The sequence below is a fragment of the Aphelocoma coerulescens genome, chromosome 1A (genome assembly GCF_041296385.1).
Source record: "Aphelocoma coerulescens isolate FSJ_1873_10779 chromosome 1A, UR_Acoe_1.0, whole genome shotgun sequence".
NCBI classification, from domain to species: Eukaryota; Metazoa; Chordata; class Aves; order Passeriformes; family Corvidae; genus Aphelocoma; species Aphelocoma coerulescens.
The window spans coordinates 13,331,463-13,354,387 of record NC_091014.1 but is presented as its reverse complement, the minus strand read 5'-3'; the positions used below and the strand labels follow the sequence as shown (position 1 = coordinate 13,354,387).

Sequence of the window (22,925 nt, the reverse complement as noted above, 5' to 3'; positions counted from 1 at the left end):
AAAATAGAATACATAGAAAAATAGATTTTAAAAGAAGCAGATTTTATAGGCTATATTATATCATTCTGTTTTGATAACTCTAGGGCAAGCAATAAATAACTGATTCAGAAAAGATCTGGAATTTTTTTTGTTTACTCAAGAAAATATTTACTATATTCAGCAAATGGATACTCCATGTAAAGATAGCTGCAGGTTTTTGGTTCTAAAATGTGAACATGAAAAATACCTTTGCAGTCATAAATCCTGAGGAATATTTGTGGCTTTGTTGGAAATAACATTCTGATAGTATTGATAGAAGAAACACACATCTGGTAAAAAAAATACATTTCATATCTTGTCACTAAAAATGTTATCATCACTCAATGTTAGTGAGTCTGTGTTGTCAGAAGCCTGCAAAATGTAAAAGGGAAAATACAATTAATCTGGACTTTTACTTGATTTTTAAAGAAAGACGATAGAATTAAACAGTTGAAAGAAAATTGTGATGAGCTCAGCAAAGAAGTAATCCAGAGGAAAGCAGAAATTGATTCACTAAAAGAAGCTGTTTCATCCAAGGAAAAGCTGATACTAACAGATGAGGAAGAAATGGAAAAGCTTCAGGAGACGCAGACTTATTTAAAAGTAACACAAAATTAATTGTGCCTATATATCTGTGAGTGCCTGTGTGTGTATATGGGTACATGTTTTGTCCAAAGGAGCAGTGAATCTTCTTGATGTTGTTTGTCATTCCAAGTTCATTATGTCCTTACATTAAATATCAGACCATTTTTCAATAGGCATGAAACATGCTGCTGTGCCATATCCTTATTACTCCTTTAGGAAATAATAATAGTCATGGTTTTGATTAAAAAGTGGTTTCCATAAAGACATCTTAGCTATGTTGTGTTATTGTAGGCTGCTCAGATTACAGTTTGTACAGATTTATGCTGGGAATTAAAAACATACTTGGGTCTACTTCTTTCCATGATATAAATAGCATTGTAAGATGTATTCATAATATTCAAGCATAATTTCTGTCTTGAAGACATACTAAAACTGTAAATATCGATGTTTACTTTCAAAAGTAGCAGCTACACTTCTCTGGGACAAACTAAGTAATTCAAAAACATATTTCCTACCTATTTTCACAGCAGTTCTAAGTGAATATTACTGCTATGAAAACTCATCAGGTTTTGAGGCTATTAATCAAACCTTTCTGTTTTATCACTAGGCTGAGCTAGTTAGGATCCTTGGTGTTCCAAAGCAACTTGCAAAAGAAACTGAGAAGTTGAATCAGAAAAAAATGTATGTTTTTAATAAATAATTCTATATATATTAATATATATATGTATGACTTCTTCTCATCCCTTGGTTATAGAAAAGATTGAGGATAGTTGTTGATTAAAGTTAGGATCAACATTTAAACTAACACTTCCACAGCTGCCAGTGTGGCCTGAGCTACAAGCCCTTTCTCCCTTGGTCCTTCTGTACCTGCTGTTGAGTCACAGGTGCTTTGCTGTAAGGTCCTGACATGAATTGCAGTCTCTAACACTTCATCAGGGAAAATGTAAGCCAGCAGAAAGCCTTTTCTTTTTGTCTCTTGTGAAGCTGGGGTTCTTCTCCTCTGAAGCATGGCGTGTGCTGTTTTCTGTAAGTGTAAAATCAAATTAGCGCTGTGCAGTTTCAGCCGCATCACTCACAGATCCCAGCAGCCCAGTTGCCATCCAGAGGAATTATGGGGTTTGTACCATTTGTGCACAGGGTTACACTGAAGTTTTTGTATCTCCTGCTTCCAATCCCTATTTGTAATACAGAAACTGCTCAACTGTGTTAAATTTCTCAGGTTTAAAACTTGTGTGATGGTTTTCTTCTACATTTTCCTCGCTACTCTGCTTAATGCAACTCTGCCATCATAAATCTAAGAAGTTTGCCCTATTGTGTTACAGAGAAGCAATTTCTAAAACCTACATTGTGCAGGTGGCTATTAATGAAATATTTAAATGAGTCTTTATATTTGTGTCACATTGCAGAATAGACTAACCAGATTTCCCAGTCTCAGGAAGACTATTTAGAGGTGTCACACCCATGTACCTAGTAATGTTGACAGAAATCAGCTTACTAGAACTCTTTTTAACACTTTCATGGTGCTAAGCTGTCAGTTAACCCTATGGCTTAGCTGCAATTTTATTTTTGGACTATATTGGAATTTGAAGGTTTTCACTGTCTGCTTTTAAACATATATTGTTGTGAAATTATTTTGTGTGTCCACAGAAACTGGCAACTTACATTTTGTCTTCTAAATATGCATGTGGAAAAGTTAACCCTTACTGCTTTGTTAAAATATATCCACAGCGATGCAGAGAAGAAGAATGAAGGCCTAAATGACCAAATAGAAGAATTGAACAGAACCCTGAAAGCCACTGAAAGAAGGATTGAAGAGATTTTGCAAGAAAGAGAAGATGTAATGAAGGAATTGGATGAGAGACAAACTTTGATAGAAAACAGTGAACGAGAATGCATTACTTTGACAAAATTACTAGAAATGAGCACAGAGAAGGAATTAGCTGTCCTATCAGACAGGTTAGAGTAAGAGACATGAGCCACATGGAAAGAGTGAATGATTTTCTGTTCTCAAAAGTCTATTTCTTTTTTCTGTTTTATTGCTTCTATTTTCAAGCTTTATGCTGCAACCAGTGCAAATCAGAAATGATCAGGCTTGGTATTGACTTCAGGAATGTTTACATAAAAATTTGGAATCTGGAATCTAGGGTCTGGCTTGAAGAAGAACATGAAAAAGCATAAGCATTTGATAAAATGCTGTGAGATTTTGCTCTTAAAGTGAAATATTTTAGAGGGTTTCTCTCTTTAGTGCACATGGTTTCTTTCCTGCATAACCCACTGAAAGCAAATTGAAGAAGAAAAAATATGTCAGTATCTTCATTTTCAAATGAGATAGATGTCTGTGCTCACGTACTCCTGAATTTCAGTGGGGATTGGTTAATCATCTCTTTAATAATCCCTTCAATTATGATTTTATATTTACTTGGTAAAGTAAAATAAACTGTTAGTTTGAAGGCAAGCATCAAATAATTCCTCCTTTGCAGAGGGGGATGTATAGTTGTAATTCTGGCCATATGCTCAGCAACAATGCTTTTGCCTTTCAAGCTTTGTATTAAAGGCCCATGGCATCTTATTTGGAAATGTTCCATCAGACTAAAAAATGTGTTTTCTTCTTCCTATATGTATTAGTTTCCCTGGAATTTTTAACACATTTAGAACAGACTGTGAGACCTCGTGGACATAATTAGGGTATTATAATTGATTATAGTTATAAAAATGCAACTTTTTAGTGTGATTTTTGTCAGTAGTTTACAAGTTTGTCTCGCTGCTGAGCCATAGTGATGAGGTACTCAAAACCCATTAAAATAGTAGTGCCTGTTTACATATATGTCTTAATTAGGTTACCTGTTTCTAAAATTCTGTGTCTATCTATATAGACAAATTCTGGACAATAATTTAAATAAATGTATCTTGGAGAACAAAAAGCAACAAGATATTCTCAGTCACCATCAAACACAGAAAGACAGAGAATTGAAACATTTAAAAAAGTTGGAGTTACAACTGAAAGGGATTTGTGATTCCTTGGAACGAGATAAGGCAAAGCATAAAAGACTCAAATCAGAGGTCTGTATGAATGCATTGATCATAAAGACTGTAAGTGTTCTTGTAAGAAATACTTCTATGAAATCTCTTGACAGTCCTAATAGGGGAAAGGGGGGAAGACTGCTGTTTCACCTTCCTCATTTTCCTCTTGCTTTAGTATTTTACCCATTCCTCTTTCAATAATGCTTTACTCTTTTCTGTTTTACTTAGTCTTTTGACTATAGTAGTTTAAAGGGAAGTATCATTCTGCTTGTGTATTCAAAGCATCTTCTTTCTTTTCTGCTTCCAATTCTTTCTTAAAAATTTACTTTGTCTATAAATGTTTTATATTTTCTTCCTCTCATCACTAGTTCTTCCATTCTCTCTTTCTTATATATATTTTCTCCTGTACTTGCTCCGTGTTTAGTCTAGATTCTGAGTCATATAAAATTAATCTTGTTTAGTCAGGTGAATATTTTTTCACAGAACTTGTTGTTTCCCACCTTGACACTGTCATTGAAATTTTTCTTGGTCCTTCTGAGCAATTCAGGGCAGAAAAGAGTCTTACATAATTTCAAAGTTTTAAAAAATAACTGTATGTATCAAAACTCATATATACTTAGCTTTTCTATTTAAACAACTCCAAATATTACTTGATAATATTTAATATTATTAAATACTTTTTTTTGTCTCCCTTGAAATTCCTTCTCAATTCATGTGTGTATTACCTAGTAATATAAGCTCACCTGGGAGGTGGGAGGAAAGCTCTATAACTACACAACAGAGTTTTGGATTGAATTTCCTGAAATAATGATTAAAGGGCTGACTCGTATTCCAGACTTTGATCTTAAAGCTTAAAGAGTTTCTGTTCAGTATCAGCTAAGAGAACCTGGGAGATGGTATTTTTTCTTGTGTTCCCATTGAGGAGCTGTTTCTGGATGAAGAACCACAATTGTTCAAAAACATGTAATGCTAAAATCAAATGCCATAACGCACCAACAGCTGTGGTTAGAGTCCACAGTCTGGGGTGAGATCCAAACCCTTCTCAGCCCAAGTCCTTCACCCTGTGGAAGGACAAGACCTTGTATGTGTCTTACAAATAGTATCATCATGAGGAGTAGGGGAAAGGGAATGCCACGGGATACAGAAGTGGCATTCTAATCAGGATTTTACTCCAGCAGCTGCAGGATACTACTCTAATGCAAACAGGCCACAGCAATAGAGTTGTTTTAGCCCATCCTCCCATTCTCAGTGTTTTCTCTGATTCCTTTCCGGGCTCTGTTGGAAGAGCAGATGTGAAATCACTGCTCCTATGCAGCGTGGCAAATTCAAGTGCAGCACTGCAGTAAGGCAGAGTCAAGTGGCAAGCTTGATTCTGCTTGGCTTTTGCTATATTGGGACAATTTTAATTTGTAAGACTTGGGAGCACACCTAGAAAAAGTTAAAAAACAGTATTTTAAGTAGATAAAATTTCTTTAACTACTTAAACCCCCAGATTTACATTTATTCATTGTGATTCAAAGTGAAAAAATCACAAGAATTAATTGTTTGTATAAATATGTGTTTGCAGAAGCAGCAGTACATCAGTGTGGTTCTTCTTTTGAATCATATGCTAAGTGCAGAATGACTGATTTGTAGAATAAGGAAATTACAGGAACACTTCCTTCAAATGTGTTTTTCCTGTTAGTAAGTTGTGAAAGGTCAGCTATTGCTAAATGCCGACGTTGTGTGTGAAAGAGAACTGCTGCTCCTGCTGTCTCCAGCCTGGAGCAGAACTGCTGCTCCTCTCCATGAGGGCCTTCTCCTCGGGCAGGCCAACACAGAGACAGCCAAAAGTGCCTAAGTTGAACCCTGTCTTACATGAACAAAAGTCCTTAATGGATTAAAGATGTTTATATGAGCTTTTTACTTTTACACCGGAAAAGTGGTAACTAATATATGCTCCACATAAAAGCTATTTTTGCTCCCACCACAAGAGCAAAAGTTACTTTCTTAGGACAAGCTTTACTGATCTTTTAGTAAACCTAAGTCAAATCAAATCTCAGAGCTGGGAGCTGCAACCAAAGTAACTCCACACTTAGACATTTACTGTGTCTCTTGTTCCCCTTTCCTTTAATGCAAATGAACAGCATTTAATTTTACAATATTATCACAGAATTGAAAATCACAACTGCAAAACATTTATTTCTCAGTATTGATTTATAGTGTTTTGAACTCTAACATCTGATTGAGATCTGAGCAAAATATCACAGGGTTGGGTGTATTATCTTTGAATATCTTCCAGGTGTTGTTAAATGTAATTTTTCCCCACCCATATGAATTACAGATTAGAATTAGAATCATTTGGATTGGAAGGGACTTTTAAAGGTCATTTTATCCAAACCCCTGCTATAGGCAGGGACACCTTAATCTAGATCAGGTTAGTCACACCTCTGTCCAACCTGGCCTTAAATGTTTCCAGCGATGGGGCATCAACCACCCCTCTGGGCAACTTGTGCCAGTGTTTCACTTCCCTTGTTGAACAAAATTCTTCCTTATATCTAATCATCCCTCTTCTATTTTAAAATTAATTCCCCTTGTCCTATCACAACAGATCCTGGTAAAATATTTGTCCCCATCAATTACAGAGAGGCAATATACACCTGCATAATTAGCCTAATGCATTTATTTCTTATTTGCTTATAGCCATTAAGAATTTTTAAGTGAATTTAGTCACAGTGAGACCAAAACAACTTTTTGTCTTAGAAATTATATCATGTAAGTAGTTGTAGTGAGATTGATCAGATATATTTTAATATGTATTTCTTCACATAATTAATGTTAAAATCTGATTGAATAAACTAATTTTCCCATAATGAAAAATAATACATAAATGTTTGTGTTGTTAGATTTGGCTTTCTAGAGCCTAATGAAAATCCTACTGTAGTGGCAAAAAGAAAAAAATGTGATATCCATTCTACGTAGATGCGAACTATTCTTTTTCCTTTAGTAAATTCAAAATTTCACTCTGAATATCCTCTGTGAATTTAGAAGGTGACAGTTTCATATACTCTCTTTGTGATTACTGGTTTTTTAATGACAGTTTAGTTGCTGAAAACCATAACCCTTCTAAATTTGTGAAGTTTAGTGTTCCTAGTTCTTGAAAGAAAAATTCTAGAAACTCCAATAAGTGGCAGAGGAACTCTACTCAATGAAGGATTCTTGTGCTAGCTATTACAATAGGAAAGGAAATTAATTTCTTAATTTGAGTAGCTACTTCTAATAGAGTATCTGCAGTTTATATTTTCCTCATTTTTTGTTTGCATCACTCTGTGCTTGGTTTATTTTTGTAGGCAGAAATTAACTCCAAAAAAAATGCAGTATTATTAGAAAGACGACAAGAACTGCAGAAGGAAATTGAAACGATCAAGAGAGGTTTAGCTGAACAGGTGCTGAGTCCTGCTTTCTCATATTTTTTCATTTTAACAGTTGGTTTTCTATCATGAGAATAAAGGAAAAAAGGAAAGGGAGTTTCTAGCTGCAGCTTTCTGGTGAGAAAATGCAGTAGTATTTGCTCAATTTTAAAGAACAGTCGTCTTTCATTTTAAAAAACATTTTTGGTGTTACTGGCCATATACTAGAAGGTAGAAAGCAAATCTACTTTCTAGTTTAAGTCTTTCTGAATGTTGTTAATGACACTGCAGCTAGAAATATATTGTTATGTATTTCCTTTGGATATGGAACCGTGTCTTGTTGCAACAACAAAAATTCAGCATTTGTACATTATGATTTTTCATCTTCACAGTTCTGTCATTTGTGGATGTCTGTCTGTACTCAGGACGGCCATATGGAGTGTGGAAATGCAGATGTCTGCATTATGAGAGCATTAGTACTTGCCACTACATAAATGACTTTATAAGAAGCAATCTATCTCAGGCATACATTCTTAAGATCAAACCTCCTTGTCTTCTTACCCTTATATCCATTTTCTTTGTGTGTTTTGTTTGAATTCATTAACATTATCAGGTGGGAATCAGCTTCTATTTGGATACATATGCTTTCCAGTACCTACGTGTCACTCTTTGGGATACATAAGTTGTGTTCCATAGTCAGTGGAGCCTAGGAAGCTTCCATTCACCTCCTCCTGAGGATCTGACACTGAACTTACCTAAAGATTATATAGCTATAAAGACCCATTGTGTCAATGGACCACAGCTGAAAGATGTTAGACTGAAGAACAGAAATGCTCCTAGGTGATAATGTATTTTGAAATGTTATTATAGGGATTGTGCATGGTGTTTTAAAGCAATAATTTATTATGTTTTTAAATCTATGTAGTCTGTTTACATTGCAGATAAACCCAAAGTATTTCCAGCTTTGGGTTTGCCAACACTGATGCATTGTTGCATTAGGATTTAAATTTCATGTTCTTTAGGAAATGATATCAGATATGGATGCCTGTGTGTTGGAAGAATGCATTGCTGAAGAACGCTTGCTTTTTAAAGAGCAGGAAAAATGCAGAAATGAGTTATCCACACTTACACATCTGACTTGGCTCAGAGCTGATGAGAAGCAACTGAAATGCAGGAATGTTCAGAAAGCCAAGGTAAAAAATTGCATATTTGGAAGGCTGTTCAAAAGTATAAGCTGGTATAGGGAGAAATTAAACTACTAGTGAGGGGAGCCCTGTGGACTCATTTCCCACCCTAGGTTTGAAGTTCCATCAGAACACTGGAAGCTCACAATACTGTGGTGTTTTATTGGCAATTTGTGGTGCAGTTCAGTATGTTAAAATATCACTCCATAATTGAAACAAGGTATTGAAAGGACATTTAGAGAGTGTCCAAAGGAGGGCAACAAAGATGGTAAAGGGCCTTGAGGGGAAGCTGGGTGAGGAGCAGCTGAGGGCACTTGGTCTGTTCAGCCTGGAGAAGAGGAGAGTGAGGAGAGACCTCATTGCAGTTACAACTTCCTTGTGAGTAGCAGCAGAGGGGCAGACACTGATCTCTTCTCTGTGGTGACCAGTGACAGGACCCAAGGGAATGGCCTGAAGTTGTGTCAGGGGAGGTTTAGGTTGGATACTAGAAAAAGGTTCTTCCCCCAGAGGGTGGTTGGGCACTGGAACAGCTCCCCAGGGCAGCGGTCACAGCACCAGCCTGACAGAGTTCAAGAAGCGTTTGGACAATGCTCTTGGGCACATGGGGTGACTCTTGGGGATGGTGCTGTGCAGGGCTGGGAGCTGGTCTTGATAATCCTGGTGGGTTCCTTCCAAATGAGCACATTCTGTGATTCTGAGATTCTGTGATTTTTCTTTCAAGCTTGTAGAATAAAATGAACAATTTGAAAGAAAGAGGCAGAAAAGCAGATAACCTCACCTGAGATTCTCAGAAGTAAAACTGTGTGGTTTATTTTACAAATATATGAACATTAGAAGATAAACTGAACTACTACTCATTCCCAGGAGAGGCAGAAATTTCTATTTTCCTGTTACATTTCAAGGCATAAATAATTATATTGATTTAGAGAAAGAGGGAAAGAAAACTTTTCCTATGACTAGTCATATTTGCTACCTGCATTTTGCTGGCATGACATGTGCTGTGATGTCACATAGAATTTACTAAATACCAAATTTCTATATGGGAACAAGGTATTTATGTTTCCAAAATGTATGTCTGTATTCAGATAAATTATATAAACAACTGTTCTACCATCTTGGGAAACTCTGACTGTCTATAAAAATAAACGTCAGGCTTTGTACCTTCAATAAAAATCAGTCCATAAACAAATAAAACAACTAAAATAATACAAATTTAGGAACACACAGACAAGCCAAAAGTTGCAACCCATCATCCGCCAGCTTTCCCTAATACCAAGCTCCTCCTCCTGATACCACTGGGAGGGAAGAAAAGGCCTGTCCATCTAAGATTGATTGCCCATGCTATGAGGACTGAACACAACTGGAATCAAAAGATCCAGAGACTTAACAGAACCCAATTCTGCTCAAACATCAGTGATTGCTTAAAAGTCAGAATTGATTAAAAAGAAATTTTATTTGTAAAGGTGCAGTTTCAATGGTTCATACGCCAAATAATTATATCGTGGTGGAATTGACAGGCTGATCAGTAGAAACAGTGGAACTCCAGATACAGGGAACTAAGCATTTAAGATGCAGCATCAGATTATCTACATTGCTAATAGTAATTGTAAGCTTAATATACATGGAAAAACTGTGCTTTTTAATGTTGTTTTTTATGTAATAAAAACATCTCATTATAATAAGAAAAAGTTCTTATGATGTCCCCTGATGATCTTTTTCTTATCTAAGAGTTGTCCTGGGTAATTTCTTTGAAGACATTTCTTTAATATATCTAAAGTGCTCACTAAATATTATTTAAATTTCAGATTCAACTCCAAAGTGTTGTTAAGGAACTAAAAAGAAAGGATCGTGAACTAATCACCTGTAAAAAGATGAAAAAAGAAAACCAAAAAGAGTAAGAAAATAATAACAATACATGATCTAAAAAAAGTCTTCTAAAGCAACTTTTATCCAGGTAATGTATGCATAAAATACTAACAATTATTTCTTTCACACATCTCATTTCTTCAGACTCCAAGGATTTGCTACAATGTATGACCTTATGCAAATTGAAAAGGAAAACTGTATACAATTGATGCGTACTGCTCAGTGGAAAGCGAGGGAAGCTGAAAACCGGGTAAAATTGCTAGAAAATAGAATAGAAAATTTAAGGAATGCTGTTGCAAACAAGGAAAGGTGAGTTTACAGTACACTGTAGTTCACAATTATAGAAATGTAAGATTGGGAAAAATCTTAGGAGAGAATCTATTCCATCTTCAATTATGTCCATATCATCCTTGATAGTTATTATCCTGATTTTTAAAATCTGATTAAAACAAAGGCACTTAGAAACATCCCTCCATAACCTGTTCCAATTTCTTATCCCTTATAACACTCCACAACTAGCTTGGGCATCACTACTTGGCAGAAACTAGTTTTGAAGTTTGTCTGGCTACTCTCTCACTTTCCCATCCTTTATATCACAGTTCTTGCACCTCTCAGGTTTAGCATTATCATGCTGTTTCATTCAATATGAGCAACACCGTTGCACTCATATTTGCTGTCCTTAGAGAAAAAGAGGTCTGACATATTTGATTCCCCAATGAAGTCGTGCATGGGACTATTAAAGGAGTCACCAGCTAGGAATGTGGCTGTCTAATCATGAAATTAGAACAAATTAGGGACTTTGGTTCAAACTCACATTGAAGTTTATTAGATAACATTTATTTCAGATAAAATGTGGTTTCAATTTCCAAGCAATCATAGACAAAAAGAAAGGTTACATTCACAACAAGGATAATGAGGCAGAATACTTGGTGCGTGTGACTCTCTTTTTGCCATATTTCTGTCATCTTAGTGATGAAATTCTGCAATATAGACAGAATTACAATGTCTTGGAAATCCGTACTTGGGCAAATATGGAGACAGTGAATAGCCAACTGTGTGAGCAGAATAGGAAAACCAAAACTGAGTAGATAAAAATAACTTGATTTTCCCCAAACTTCATTATTTGGTGCCAAAAAATTGCTCAGAGAAAGAATACACTAAGTGTTTATTGTGAATCTCCTAGCAGTTTTATTTCAAAGTCGTGCTAGAGATACCTAAAAAAGAAGTGAAACTTCAGTGATTGAAGTGCTTTTGTCAAGATGTACAAGCTGACATTTCGTGGCAAAATTTTTGAGGCCTTCCCAGGTGATGAAAGAAGGGGGGAAAGGCTAATAAGACATAAATATTATATAGATATCAGAAATATACAATTATTATTGATGTCCCTACTCAGTACAGATCCAACAAATATTTTGAGTTCTGCAAACCTAGATTTAAAACTAGTCCGAGGTATTGAATTTTCAGTAACTCTCTTTCCTATGAAAAATATTTTTAATCCCAGTAGTACATTTTAGTATCACTACCACTGACTTCACTGCAACCTATACAGTCTGGAGGACAGAGTATCAGTCCAAGTAAGACAAGTATTTTTCAGAAAATATTTAAAACATATTGCCTTTCTGAAATACTGTCATACTTTCAGTCTGAAACTTGACTTACAGAAGTTTAATTCAATTCAGTAATACGCTGTGGTACTCAAAGTGTTCTACATGTGGGGGAAATGAAAGGAAGCAGCTCCCTGCCCTGTACGCAGCGATTCAGCAATTTAATGATGGAGCTCATGAGGGAAGGATATTTCATCTGCAGGTCTGTTTTGTTTTTTATCAGGAGACTGTGCTTCTCCTTTCACTACCTCTTTTGTATGTTGACACAAATATCTTCCTGGTTTAGAAAATGTTGTGTCTCGACCCAGATGTGATACCACAGATCAAATGCAATAACTCTAAATTCTGTGTTGTGAGATAGTGAATAGTCCATTTGGTGACAAGAATCTGTCTTTTAAGTGAAGGACCATCATCCAGTGGATGATGGAAATAATGAGATCTGTTCTTTTTTTATGTGATTTTGTCACTTATCTTCCACTATGATTTTTTTTTCATCTGTCAAATGGGCAATCTGATAATTTTCTTTCTTGTGTTAATGCTGTGACACATTGTTTTATAAACAGTAGATTTGGAGAACTTTGAATTGCAACCACAAAATAATTTAAATATTGTTCTTTAAATAGAAGGGCAGGATTTCTACACATTAAGACTTCATCACAGTTTATGCCTATGCTCTGGAACTTTATTTTTATGGCTACTTGGGCTACCTAGTAGAGAAGAAAAGAGCTGTAGTGCAGTGCTCCCTATATAGCATTTTTTTTCTTAAGCCAGAATCTAGTTCTTTTCAAGCTGGAAAAACTTGCAAAGAAAAATTGCTCTCGGAGAGCCTTTCTTCTTGTTGTAAAGCTTCTGTGAAACAGAGATATAGAGGAGCACTTGTGTGCTTGAGAAATAAATTTAAGCTCTGCTATTAATTGCTGAAATTGGTTTCAAATTGAAAGGACTAAAAACATTCCCACATTTCTGTTATGTTAAAGAAAATTGCAGGAAGAGTATGTGAAGATTAAAAAGAACGAGAGAATGACAGAGTTGATCAAAAAGGATTATTGCAAAGTTGAACAAGAGATGCTAGAGAATAAAGAAAAGGAAAAGTATTTGAATGTTGACAGACTTACCACTATAGCCACACACATGGAAGAGGAAATTTTGCAACTACGCAAAAAATGCGAAAGGGCTATTCAGCAACAAAATGAGAGGTACATTTGTAAATTTGATCTAAGGTAGTGTTTAATTTTGACATCCATGAAGCAACAATATTTTTCAGCTTATGAGAACTCCTCATTAGGAATGCTAAATGTCTGTGGCACTGCAATGTTTTCTGACCAGTCCCCCTCACTGCACTGCCGGTGCTGCTTTGCATTATGTGGATGTTTCTCCACTGGTGACCATGCTCATTCTTTATAACTATTATTCAAAAAATACTGTAACTTGGCTACTGAATGCCTTGAGAACTTGTAGCCTCCTGCTCTGTTTGTGCATTATGCACAGATTAGGTATCTGCAAAAATGCAGATTATCTAAATCTGTCTGATCTTAATCCATTTTTAAATGTTGTGGAAGGCCAGAAGACCTTAAAAATTATGTGAGAGAAAAGAGTACCCTTTCCAAGAGTTTGTTTCCTGATTTTAGCATTGCAATTATTTTGTTACTTATTTAAAATGCTGTCATTAGATTAAAATAATATTTGTGAAAGCTGCATATATTTTCACAGATTATTACTGTCTTTTAAGGTCACGTTTTGTGTTCTTGAATGGAATACACTGAATATGAGTAATTTTTTTAAATTATGTTTTAATTTTGGCCTTATTTCAGTGGTCTTTTGCTCAGAGAACGAGAAGAAGAACTAGGCTTTTTATATGAGAAAATAAAGAGGCAAGAGATGTTGTGTAGAAATGGAGATATTAAGATGCAAGTTATGGATGAAAAGATCAGTTTTCTGAAGCTGAAGTTAGCTGAGAAAAAAAGAGAGATTAAATTGTTTTTTAAAGAGCTCCCAGTGAGGAATGCCCTGGATGCACATCTGGTGAGACTTCAGATACAGGTTGGTGTTAAAGGAAGCCTTTTTTTACTATCATTCTGTATTTTAAAATTTAAGGTGATTTCATAGAAAAAGATGTATCTGGATGTACAAGGTTTATTAAAACAGCAAGTTTAACAATACACCCGTCTAGCAAAACACTGATAGATGTTTTTAACTTCACATATGTGAGTTTCTACATTTAAAGAGGCTCATGCTCTTTGTTTCACACATGCCAAATGTTTCCTGGGTATGGAATCCCAGCTAACCCACCCCATAGTCTGAAATGTCAGTGTGACTAAGCTGGAGAATGGGAGTCATGGGGGATAAATGGGACTGTAGATAAAATTTGTTAATACTGTATTGATGGAGTAGGTGGAGGGGTGGGAGATATACTTAGACCATCAAATTTCTAAAATAATAACTCAATTCACACTTGACCCTGAGCCTACTCTGGAAACTCTGCTGCCTACAATGATATAATCCACATATATTTTCTTCTACACAAAAACAGTGTAAGTTTTAGTTCTAGTTACAAAATAGCATTAAACAGCTAACAAACTGCAGTGCTTGGGACATTCTTTCCTTGCTTTCTGAAATGGCTCATTTACTTTTGACCTTATCTCCAGATGGTAATTTTTCCCATACATACTCTGTTAGTGCCTGCACAAAATCACAAATTAGGGTGTACCATTGCCTTTCAAACTCACATCAATGGGAGCTGTGACTCACTGTTTAATAGTGCTTGCACTATTCTCTTACTTCTGGCCTTTTGAAGAAATGTTATGCTCTGCTACAAGAATAAAACATAGTCCAATACCTCATGCAATTCATGCCCCAAAGGACTTTACAGGGCCATCACAGCTTTAAACAATGAATCAAGGCAGTATTAAAAAAAAAAAAAAAAGAAGACTAAAGGAAAAAAAAATCCAAAAACCACCAGAGTTTTCAGGTAAGGTTTAAAACGAGACTGAGGGTCACAGCGTCAAATACAGTAGTAGCAAAATACAGATGATTTTTGTGAACTGACAGGGTCAATCATGAAACTTTGCTTTTTCTGTTCTGAATTCCTGCAACTTTCTCCTTCATGATGATAGTTCATGTGAAACCTAAAATCACTGTTAAAGGGACGCTATTGTTGCAGGTGCTTTAAATCTTCTTGCAATGTTGACATAAAAGTAAAAAGTAGGAAAATACAGGGTGGTGTGATATTGTACATGCAGTAGTCTTAATAAATGTTCCCAAGTCAGGGATTTTCCAGTGAACAATGGCAAATAATCGGTTATCAACCTTTAAAATTTAACTAGATGCTGTGATTACTAAATATTACATGGTTCAAACTGGCTGTTAACTCATTCATGTCCTTATGCTCAACCATTCCAGTATTAATACTCCCACTGCCAACAGGAATTAAGTCCAATGAGAAGTTTCAAATTGTTTGGCTTTATCTCCATGATTTAAATAAACCATGAGCCCGAATCTGAATTCTGGTGTTGGTTGCCAAATTCAAATTGCTAGTTCCTGTTCTGATTACAGACTTGACCCCATGTTGAAATCTGACTCAGCTTCTGTTCAGTTATCACAGCCACAGACCATCTGGATTAGGCAGGCTGAATCCTGTACCTGTGCCTCTTTTCTCCTCCCCTTTTCCTACCCTTCCTGCCTCCTTCAATCTTCAGCAATACCAGACCTCTTTGAAGCAAGTGCTAGTAACATGGACTAGGTATTTTCATTAATATCAATGAAAAAATTGAAATCAGAAATATTTACAGACTGCAAAAACTGACCCATAATCTTAGCAGCTGTAGTGCCCACTGAGAAAGGGAAAAGCCCAGATCAGGGCTGTGTGCCAATTCAGCAAGAACAAACACTTCACCTGGGTCTCCTATATTCCATATGAGCTGCTTAATCATCAAAGTGATATATGTTCCACTTGTATGCTTTTCATCAGAAGCTGCCTATTTCCACAAAACATTGGTGAATAGTGTAGCTAAAAATATACCATCGTCTGAAGCAGGACCAGACCTCTTCTAAGCAAGAGCTAGTAACATGGACTAGGTAGGTTTGTTACCATCAGTGTAAAGATTTAAAAATAGGAATATTTACAGGCACTTCTTTACACAAAAAGTACCTGGTGAGACTGTAAGGTGGTTTTGACTGGGCATAAAAGTATGTAACTTTTAATTGGGACTGCAAATCAAGGGACTGGTCCTGCTGACTGAAGTGACCCATAAAAACTAATCTGCCTTCATCCATCAATGGGAAATACTTAGCATTAATCATTAATTAGTCCAACACGTAGACCTGCTGAGCTGTCACAGTGCCGTAGATAGGAACTTTCATGCCTTAGAGTTCAGGCAATGTACAAGGACTGTCAGTTTATTTGAGGCATTTGGCAACAACATTTGTCCAGGTTTTAACACGATCCCATGAAAATCTCCAGACTACATCATCATCATAATAGAATAATGGGACTAATAGAGAGGTAAAGAGTTTGTCTACGCAATCTGCGCCGACACCAGCATTGGATTGCCTGTCATTCCTGAGAGGGCTAAGCTCTGCTTTCAAGCCAAGACTGGCAAACCAGTTTCCCCAGCAAGCTATCCCAGTCTTTCCACTTAACAGTGGAAAGATTTTCTTGACCTTTAGCCTGGATCTTTCTTGCTGTGGTGGAAGAATATTGGTTTGTATTCTGTCCTCCAGGGACATGACAAACGGGCCATTCTTTTCCTTCCTGCAACATTTCATTTTCCGGAAGGATGTTAATCATGTTCCTCTCCCATCCTTTTGCTAGGCTACACAACCTTGTTTCTTTCAATCAGCTCTCAGAGATTTTCCTTAGCTCATTCTTGTCCTGCATTTCTTTTATTTTTGGCAATATGGTCTTTATTTGTCTAGAGGTGCAGTACCTGGTACCTGTGGCTGACAGTGAAAGGATTCATGCAGGCATCTTGCAGGTTACCTTCCTGCTTATGCATCCAGGTATGGTGGCACCTTTCTTGACACAACACAGTGATTCATCTTCACGTAAATGTATGTAACAACCAGACCCTTTTTTAAAGAAAGAGCATCCAACCAGTTGACTTTGATTCTGTGTTTGTACAGGCAATATTTCCTGCCTACATGTAGCAACTTACATTTTTTATTTACTATTATCTTTTTGGTTCAGACCTTTTTTAAGACCAAGGTAATTTTGAATTTTAATCTTTTCAAAAAATACTTGCAACCTCTCTGAGCTTAACCTCATTCTACTGATGAGGTATTTACTGCATATTTTCATCAAGAATCCATTTATTTTCTTGTTTATGAGAATATAATATGAAATATTGAAGCTGTATAAAAATCAGAATGACTATTTGTCATTCGTACACCTGTGAAATTATCATAGTAGACATTGGTCTGGTTTGGCATGACTCAACACATCCATGTTGGCTGTTATCCCTACCTTTTTTCTCTTCTCAATATCTACAACGAAAACTTAATTATGTGTTCCAGATTTATTCTTCAGAAAGTGATCTATGGTTTCATAGCTCCATCCCTGCCCTTTTTAAAAATAGGTCTTGTATTTGCCCTTTTCTAGTGCTGTACATACCTCACCTACCTTCTCTGAGATTTTAAAAAAAAACACCCAATGTCCACTTTTTCAGACCAGTTGCTTTATCTAGACAAGTGTTCTCTCCTGTGTGTTCATCCTTCAACAATTCCTCCTGACTGATTACAATCCAAGTAGCCTCTCTTCTAGAGCCTTTTCCTGTATCAAATCCACTCAAAGAAAGAAAGAAAGAAAGGAAGGAAGAAAAGAAAGAAAGGATTTTTTAAAAATTTAAGACTTAGAGTCTCTTATAACTTAGATAAAGTCTTGCCCAAGGAAAACACTACAAATTAGGAAAAATATAAAGAAAGAGGCCTGTACTGTAGTCATGTTACTTAAGCAGACAGAGAATAACATGGTTATCTCTAAATCCACTTTGATACTTTTGGATTGGCTTTCATCTGATCAGTTCCAATTCATATTGCATTTAAAAGTAAGGCTAGTACTTACATTTAACATGAAATTTTTTTGTGGCTTTTTGGGCAGTGGCTTTGCTGCAATAGTCCTTCTCTAAATTAACTATTCAGTCCTGAAAAATTTTCCTTGGTGAGCTGCCCCTAATCTCATTAAGATACCACTGCCTCCAACAAGGCATTTTCCCCTGAGTTAGTGGTTGAAAAATTTGGACCCAGATAGAAAAGATCACTGGAAACATAACTGCATCCTGCTGTTTGTACTGGCCCTGCTTTTACATTCTTCCACTCTGTGTATTTTTGGGCTTGAGTTTTAGCTATTTGTTAGCAAAATATAACTTTCAGTACCTAGCTATGTTCAGAATCATGGTTTGCTGAGGAAATTGTTCATTACACTCATCTAAGGTTTTTACTTTAGCTGCTTTTAGACAAAGTGTACAGGGGTGAGTTGTGTGGTGCTTTTTTACTAGGAAAAGAAATATTTAAGAGTTCTGGTAATGTTCCACTGCCACCTGAGAATATATCTGTCAGTTTTCTCTTTTGTAGTTAAATATGACTTGTTAGCTTCCAGTGACAAACCTCATCCTGGCAACATCTAAACATTTACTTTATATTTTGGTGACTCTTCATAACTTTGAGAGCCTGTGACTGCTTATTTCCATAATCAATCATCACCTGCAGTGTATGGTTAACATTTACACTTGGGTAGTGTTATGTCAGCTCACTGACAGACAGCCAGGTGCACATCAGAGCACACAGCCCTGCCACTGTCAGTCTTGCAAGTCCAAACATGAAAAAATGGCCCCAGTGACTCCTTCAGCGAGTATTTATGCTGACCCTGGATGTCCCTCTAGCATGTCCTGGGAAGTGTTATTCCATGGGAAGGTCTCACACGAGAAAGGTCAGGCAACACCTGCCGCTGTGAGTCCCGGGGGTACCACACTGCTCAGTGTCACCACTGAGTCACTTCAGGATGAATGCCTGGGAATGTTAGTGGAGAAAACTTGGATGCCTGTAGGGATGAGACTTTCAGTGCTAACCAGCAGGGAAGCAGGGCCTTCTATTGTATTCCTGAGGATAAAAAACAAAAGTAGCCCGAGGACCAAGAAACAGGTGGAACTCAATTTCTGTCAAACAGCAGGGTTTCCTCTGTCCTGCAATTGTCACACTGTAGTTCCCTTTTAAAAGAAAATGTAAAAATGATTCATAATTTTCTGTGTTACCTGCCCTCCTTCCCAGTACAAGAAAACCTTGTCTGTTGAAGTCTCTAAACCAAGGTCTGATGATGAGTTTGGTGGGAATAAATAACTGTTGAGGCTCTTTGTTTGCTAGTATTCCCAGTGCAAGGACAAGATTAAACGGCTGGAGGAAAACCATGGTGATGCCACAAATGAGAGCAGAAAGCAAGAAATGGGAGGGAAAGACCCATCTCCACCTGAGCTGCTAAAAAGGATCGAACAGGTAATGTCACTTCTCACATCCTGAGCTCTCGTGCTGTGCTTGACCTCTTACAAAACGCAAATAGTGTCTTTTATTTTCAAAATAAATTTTCTATGAGAGGAATTAAAGTCATGATTGGCTATTTGGAACTCCATCCCAGTGTCTGCTTTCCAGGTCAACTGGACATGGGACATTTTGACTTCTTCCAGGAGAGGCTGAGGAGGGCGGGGGTCTGTCAGGTGCCCCTGACTCTGCAGCATCCTCTGCTGACTCCATTCACATCATTGGCACTTCAGTGCAGGCCCACCTCACTAGGGGAAGGCACAGAAAAGGCAGCAGAGGGAGATAAATGCAGAATAATAAACTGCTAACAGTCTTTGGTAATTGGCAGTGAGCTGTTCTAGCACTATCCATGGGCTGTGAGCAGGAGGCAGACCTGCCAGCCTCTTAACAAAGTCTGCCTGTGTGGCACAGAATCAGACACTGCCCCCTTGCCAGGGCTGGGCTCTACTGCTTTGCTTCCCTGATGAAGAAGGAACCACCGAACAGAGCTTGGTGGAAGCAGCAGCCAGGCCAGCCCAGCAGCTGACACCTGACTGCAGCACTGCTGGTGACTGCCCTGAGAGACTTCAAAGGGAAGCATTAGGTTCAATGGAAAGCCAGTTTCAGAGCCCTTGGTATGGAGGGGAAGAAGGTAAAGGAACAGCATTTTCTTTTATAGTTTTGTCTGTCCCATTTATATAAGCACAAAACTCCTCCCGCTGCGTTCAGTGTTTGGAGGGGATTCGCAAAAGGTTCTGAAGGTGTGAGGGCAGTAGCAGCAAGCTCTGAGCACACCTCAGAGTCCTTCTTTTGAAATCCAGTTTGTAAAGACAGACCCTGAGCATAGCTGCTTGAATTACCTGAGCTTTTTGCTTTACTTTCCCATATTACTTGACAGGAGGGAGCTCTGCATAGCCAAGCAGGCCACAACACAGCCTGCTATCACCAACCTGCACATTAAAAAGAAACATTTCTTGGAGTCATGATAACTTTAAATGTCTACTTCAATCTCCTTGAGATTTAAAATCATTGTAGTTGTAATTTGTTTATGGAGCCCATATTTTTTTTTAACATGAGGAGGGAAAAAGTATTTAAAGCAAGAGCTGAAACCTTCCATTATGGTGTGACTCAAGGAACCAGAAGATTAAAAAAAAAAAGAAGACTAGACAAAAGCTCCATTGCTTTCAAGAAAAGCACAGCAAGGCAGTGACAATGGTATAAACCTCTGCCCCCAAAAGGGCACGGTCTGATATGGAAGAATTGTATGACTGACAGTAACCAACTGAACCAATCTGGGCCTGCTACTTGGCAGGGAGGGCATAAGTTTTGAGAAAACTAATGGTGAAGGTGTCTTTTTATGGCTGTTCACTGGTATTATTTCGGCAGCTCAAGGCAATCACAGAACACTTTGTGCTGCCCCTTCCCCTGTCCTTTCCTTACACTGTATCGTTGTTCTTGCTGCAGATTGAGGCAGAGCTGCTGCAGAAGGAGCAGAGACTGCTGAAGATAGATTTTCTCTGCGAGAACATTTCTGATCTGACGGACAGAATCCGTGCCATGGTGGAGAACGGCAAGCAGGACATGCTGCTGTTCACCAGGAGGGTAAGAAGGGCACTGCACGCTCTGCTTGCCAGCCTGTACAGAATGAAACAGTATCTGGGCAGAGGTGATTCACTTGCAAATTACTAAAGTGGCTGGCAATGTTGATAGGCAAATCATAAATTAGTCTTCAGAAATTACAGACATGAATAGTGAATGTCCTTGCTTTTAAAAAGAAAGTTGCACCTTTCACCAAATATAGGATTAGTACTTTCTGAAGTAGATGCTTAGAAACTTTGTAGGATCCTCCTTTTGCAAATATACTTAACAGCTTTTCTACAAAAACATGTCAAAGGCTAAAAGAAAATAAAGGGAAAAAAAATAAAGGAAGGCCAGGTAAATTCTACTCCAACATACAAAAAGATGAACTTGGTATTTGGCTCAAAGTACTTTTGTTGTTCAAAGTACTTTTGTTGTTCAGGTAGGGAGAATCACACAGGAAACATGGTTTCCAATACAGTTTTAAAAATATAATTATAGCTATTTGCTTTTAACTGCCAGTAATATTGTTTGGGAAAGACCAAAAATGCTCCCAGCCCCCATATTCCTAATGAAAAAGCTGCAAATTGAGCAGAGCTGAGGGAAAGGCAGAAAAAAAATGCTCAGTAATTAATGTAAAACAAGGCTAGAGTATAATTTTTTTTCCTTAGATGTTAGGTTTGGCACACATGAAAGCTCAAAACAGTTTTTTATAACTAATTTTAAACACACACAGAAATATCATGGTTGTTAACTGTGTTTGTGAAATGATGGCCATGGGCTAATAAATTACTGTAAGAATGGCAGTGTGCCAAAAGTTACATTCACAAGTGCTTTGACTCTCCCAGTTCCCTATTAATCACTTAAAGATATTTAAGTTTTGTTGGTTTTTTAAAATCATCTTCAGTGAGACTCAAGGATTCTTGTCACATTCCTTTTCTGTTTGTCCCCCTTCCAAGGATAATGTCACAACCCACAGCCCCTGCATCAGCGTTATTACTCAATTATCTCATAGTAATTTGGCTTATTCCAGCTTTATTACAAAGTTAATTATGCATAAACTCAAAGAGAATTGGGATCCCAAGCCTTTGGGGGCTGGGGGAGCTTTACTGTCCAGCTGAAAAGGTCAAGCAAAGACAAATGTGCTTTTCTTGTATTGGAGTAAATGTGACTTCTTGAGCAGCCAATTTCTTTGGTTCTAAGTGATCACAAAAATTAAGTCATTTTCAAGTATTCAACTACTATTTAAAACCTTGTCAAGTTGGACTTATTTTCACGTGCCTAATGCTGCCCCAAGTGTCATGCCCAGTGAGTGCCTAAAGAGAAGCCCTAACTACAGTGCAGATGTTTTGCATTGCAGACCAATGAACTGCAGAAGAAGATAAATGACAAAACCCTGGAGATAAGGGCTCTTTTTGCAGAGTTATCCATGAAGCAAGCACTTGCCATTAAACTCCAGCAGGAAATCAGAGACAAAGAGCAATTTGTGATGACTGCTTCATTGACAATAAGTCAAGGCCTTCCCCCTCCTAAAGAAGCAGAAAAGAAATGGTGGAAGATAGTACACAGTGAGAAGATGCAAAAAGTAGCAGCTGAAGCCAGAGCTAAAGTAAGTTTTTGTCATACATTGCAAGAGCTCCAAGAGCCAGTGCAGATGACGGTACAGACAGAGACAACTACTGCTGTGGGCTTGTGGAGTTTTAACACTAGTCTGGCAACACTGCTTAGAGCTGGTCATTGAATCTTGAGGAGATCATATACTAAAAGCCTCACCTTTGATTATAAAAGTAGTTTGTGTAACTATCTTGTGGCTGAAGGGCAGGACAGCCATCAGTGGAATACTACTTTTCATTGGATTTCAAGGTAAAGCTGCAAAATGTGGAGTGTAGGGCTCAGGAGAAGTAAGTTTAGTGTCTCCCACATATAAGATGCAATGAGCATCAGATCAGAAGCAGCAAGAAATTGGATTGCTGGGTAAGACACTGAGGGTAGGCAGGGCAGCACGGCAAACAGTGCTTCAAACCCTACCCGGCTGGACACTGCCTCTGTCCTTGAGATGGTCAGTGATCCCAGAGCAGAGAGCTCCTACAGAATAATAATGGTTTAGAATAAGAAACTTCTGTCATGAAACATCTTCTCATGCTGTGACTCAAGTTTCCTTTCAGTGCTGTGGATAA

The 22,925-nt window shown here is 37.4% G+C and overlaps 1 protein-coding gene across 1 annotated transcript in view; it reads left to right on the top strand.

Moving 5' to 3' along the window:
- Positions 1 to 22,925, top strand: part of CCDC146 (coiled-coil domain containing 146) — a 40,301-nt gene that overhangs the window by 16,742 nt on the left and 634 nt on the right. The window contains exons 5-17 of the mRNA XM_069035971.1: positions 448 to 621; positions 1,211 to 1,284; positions 2,332 to 2,559; positions 3,477 to 3,663; positions 6,954 to 7,049; positions 8,036 to 8,206; positions 10,003 to 10,091; positions 10,208 to 10,372; positions 12,645 to 12,863; positions 13,479 to 13,707; positions 19,021 to 19,149; positions 20,635 to 20,772; positions 22,109 to 22,357. Of these exons, the coding sequence (XP_068892072.1) occupies positions 448 to 621; positions 1,211 to 1,284; positions 2,332 to 2,559; positions 3,477 to 3,663; positions 6,954 to 7,049; positions 8,036 to 8,206; positions 10,003 to 10,091; positions 10,208 to 10,372; positions 12,645 to 12,863; positions 13,479 to 13,707; positions 19,021 to 19,149; positions 20,635 to 20,772; positions 22,109 to 22,357 (2,148 nt within the window). The remainder of the gene's footprint in view (positions 1 to 447; positions 622 to 1,210; positions 1,285 to 2,331; positions 2,560 to 3,476; positions 3,664 to 6,953; positions 7,050 to 8,035; positions 8,207 to 10,002; positions 10,092 to 10,207; positions 10,373 to 12,644; positions 12,864 to 13,478; positions 13,708 to 19,020; positions 19,150 to 20,634; positions 20,773 to 22,108; positions 22,358 to 22,925) is intronic.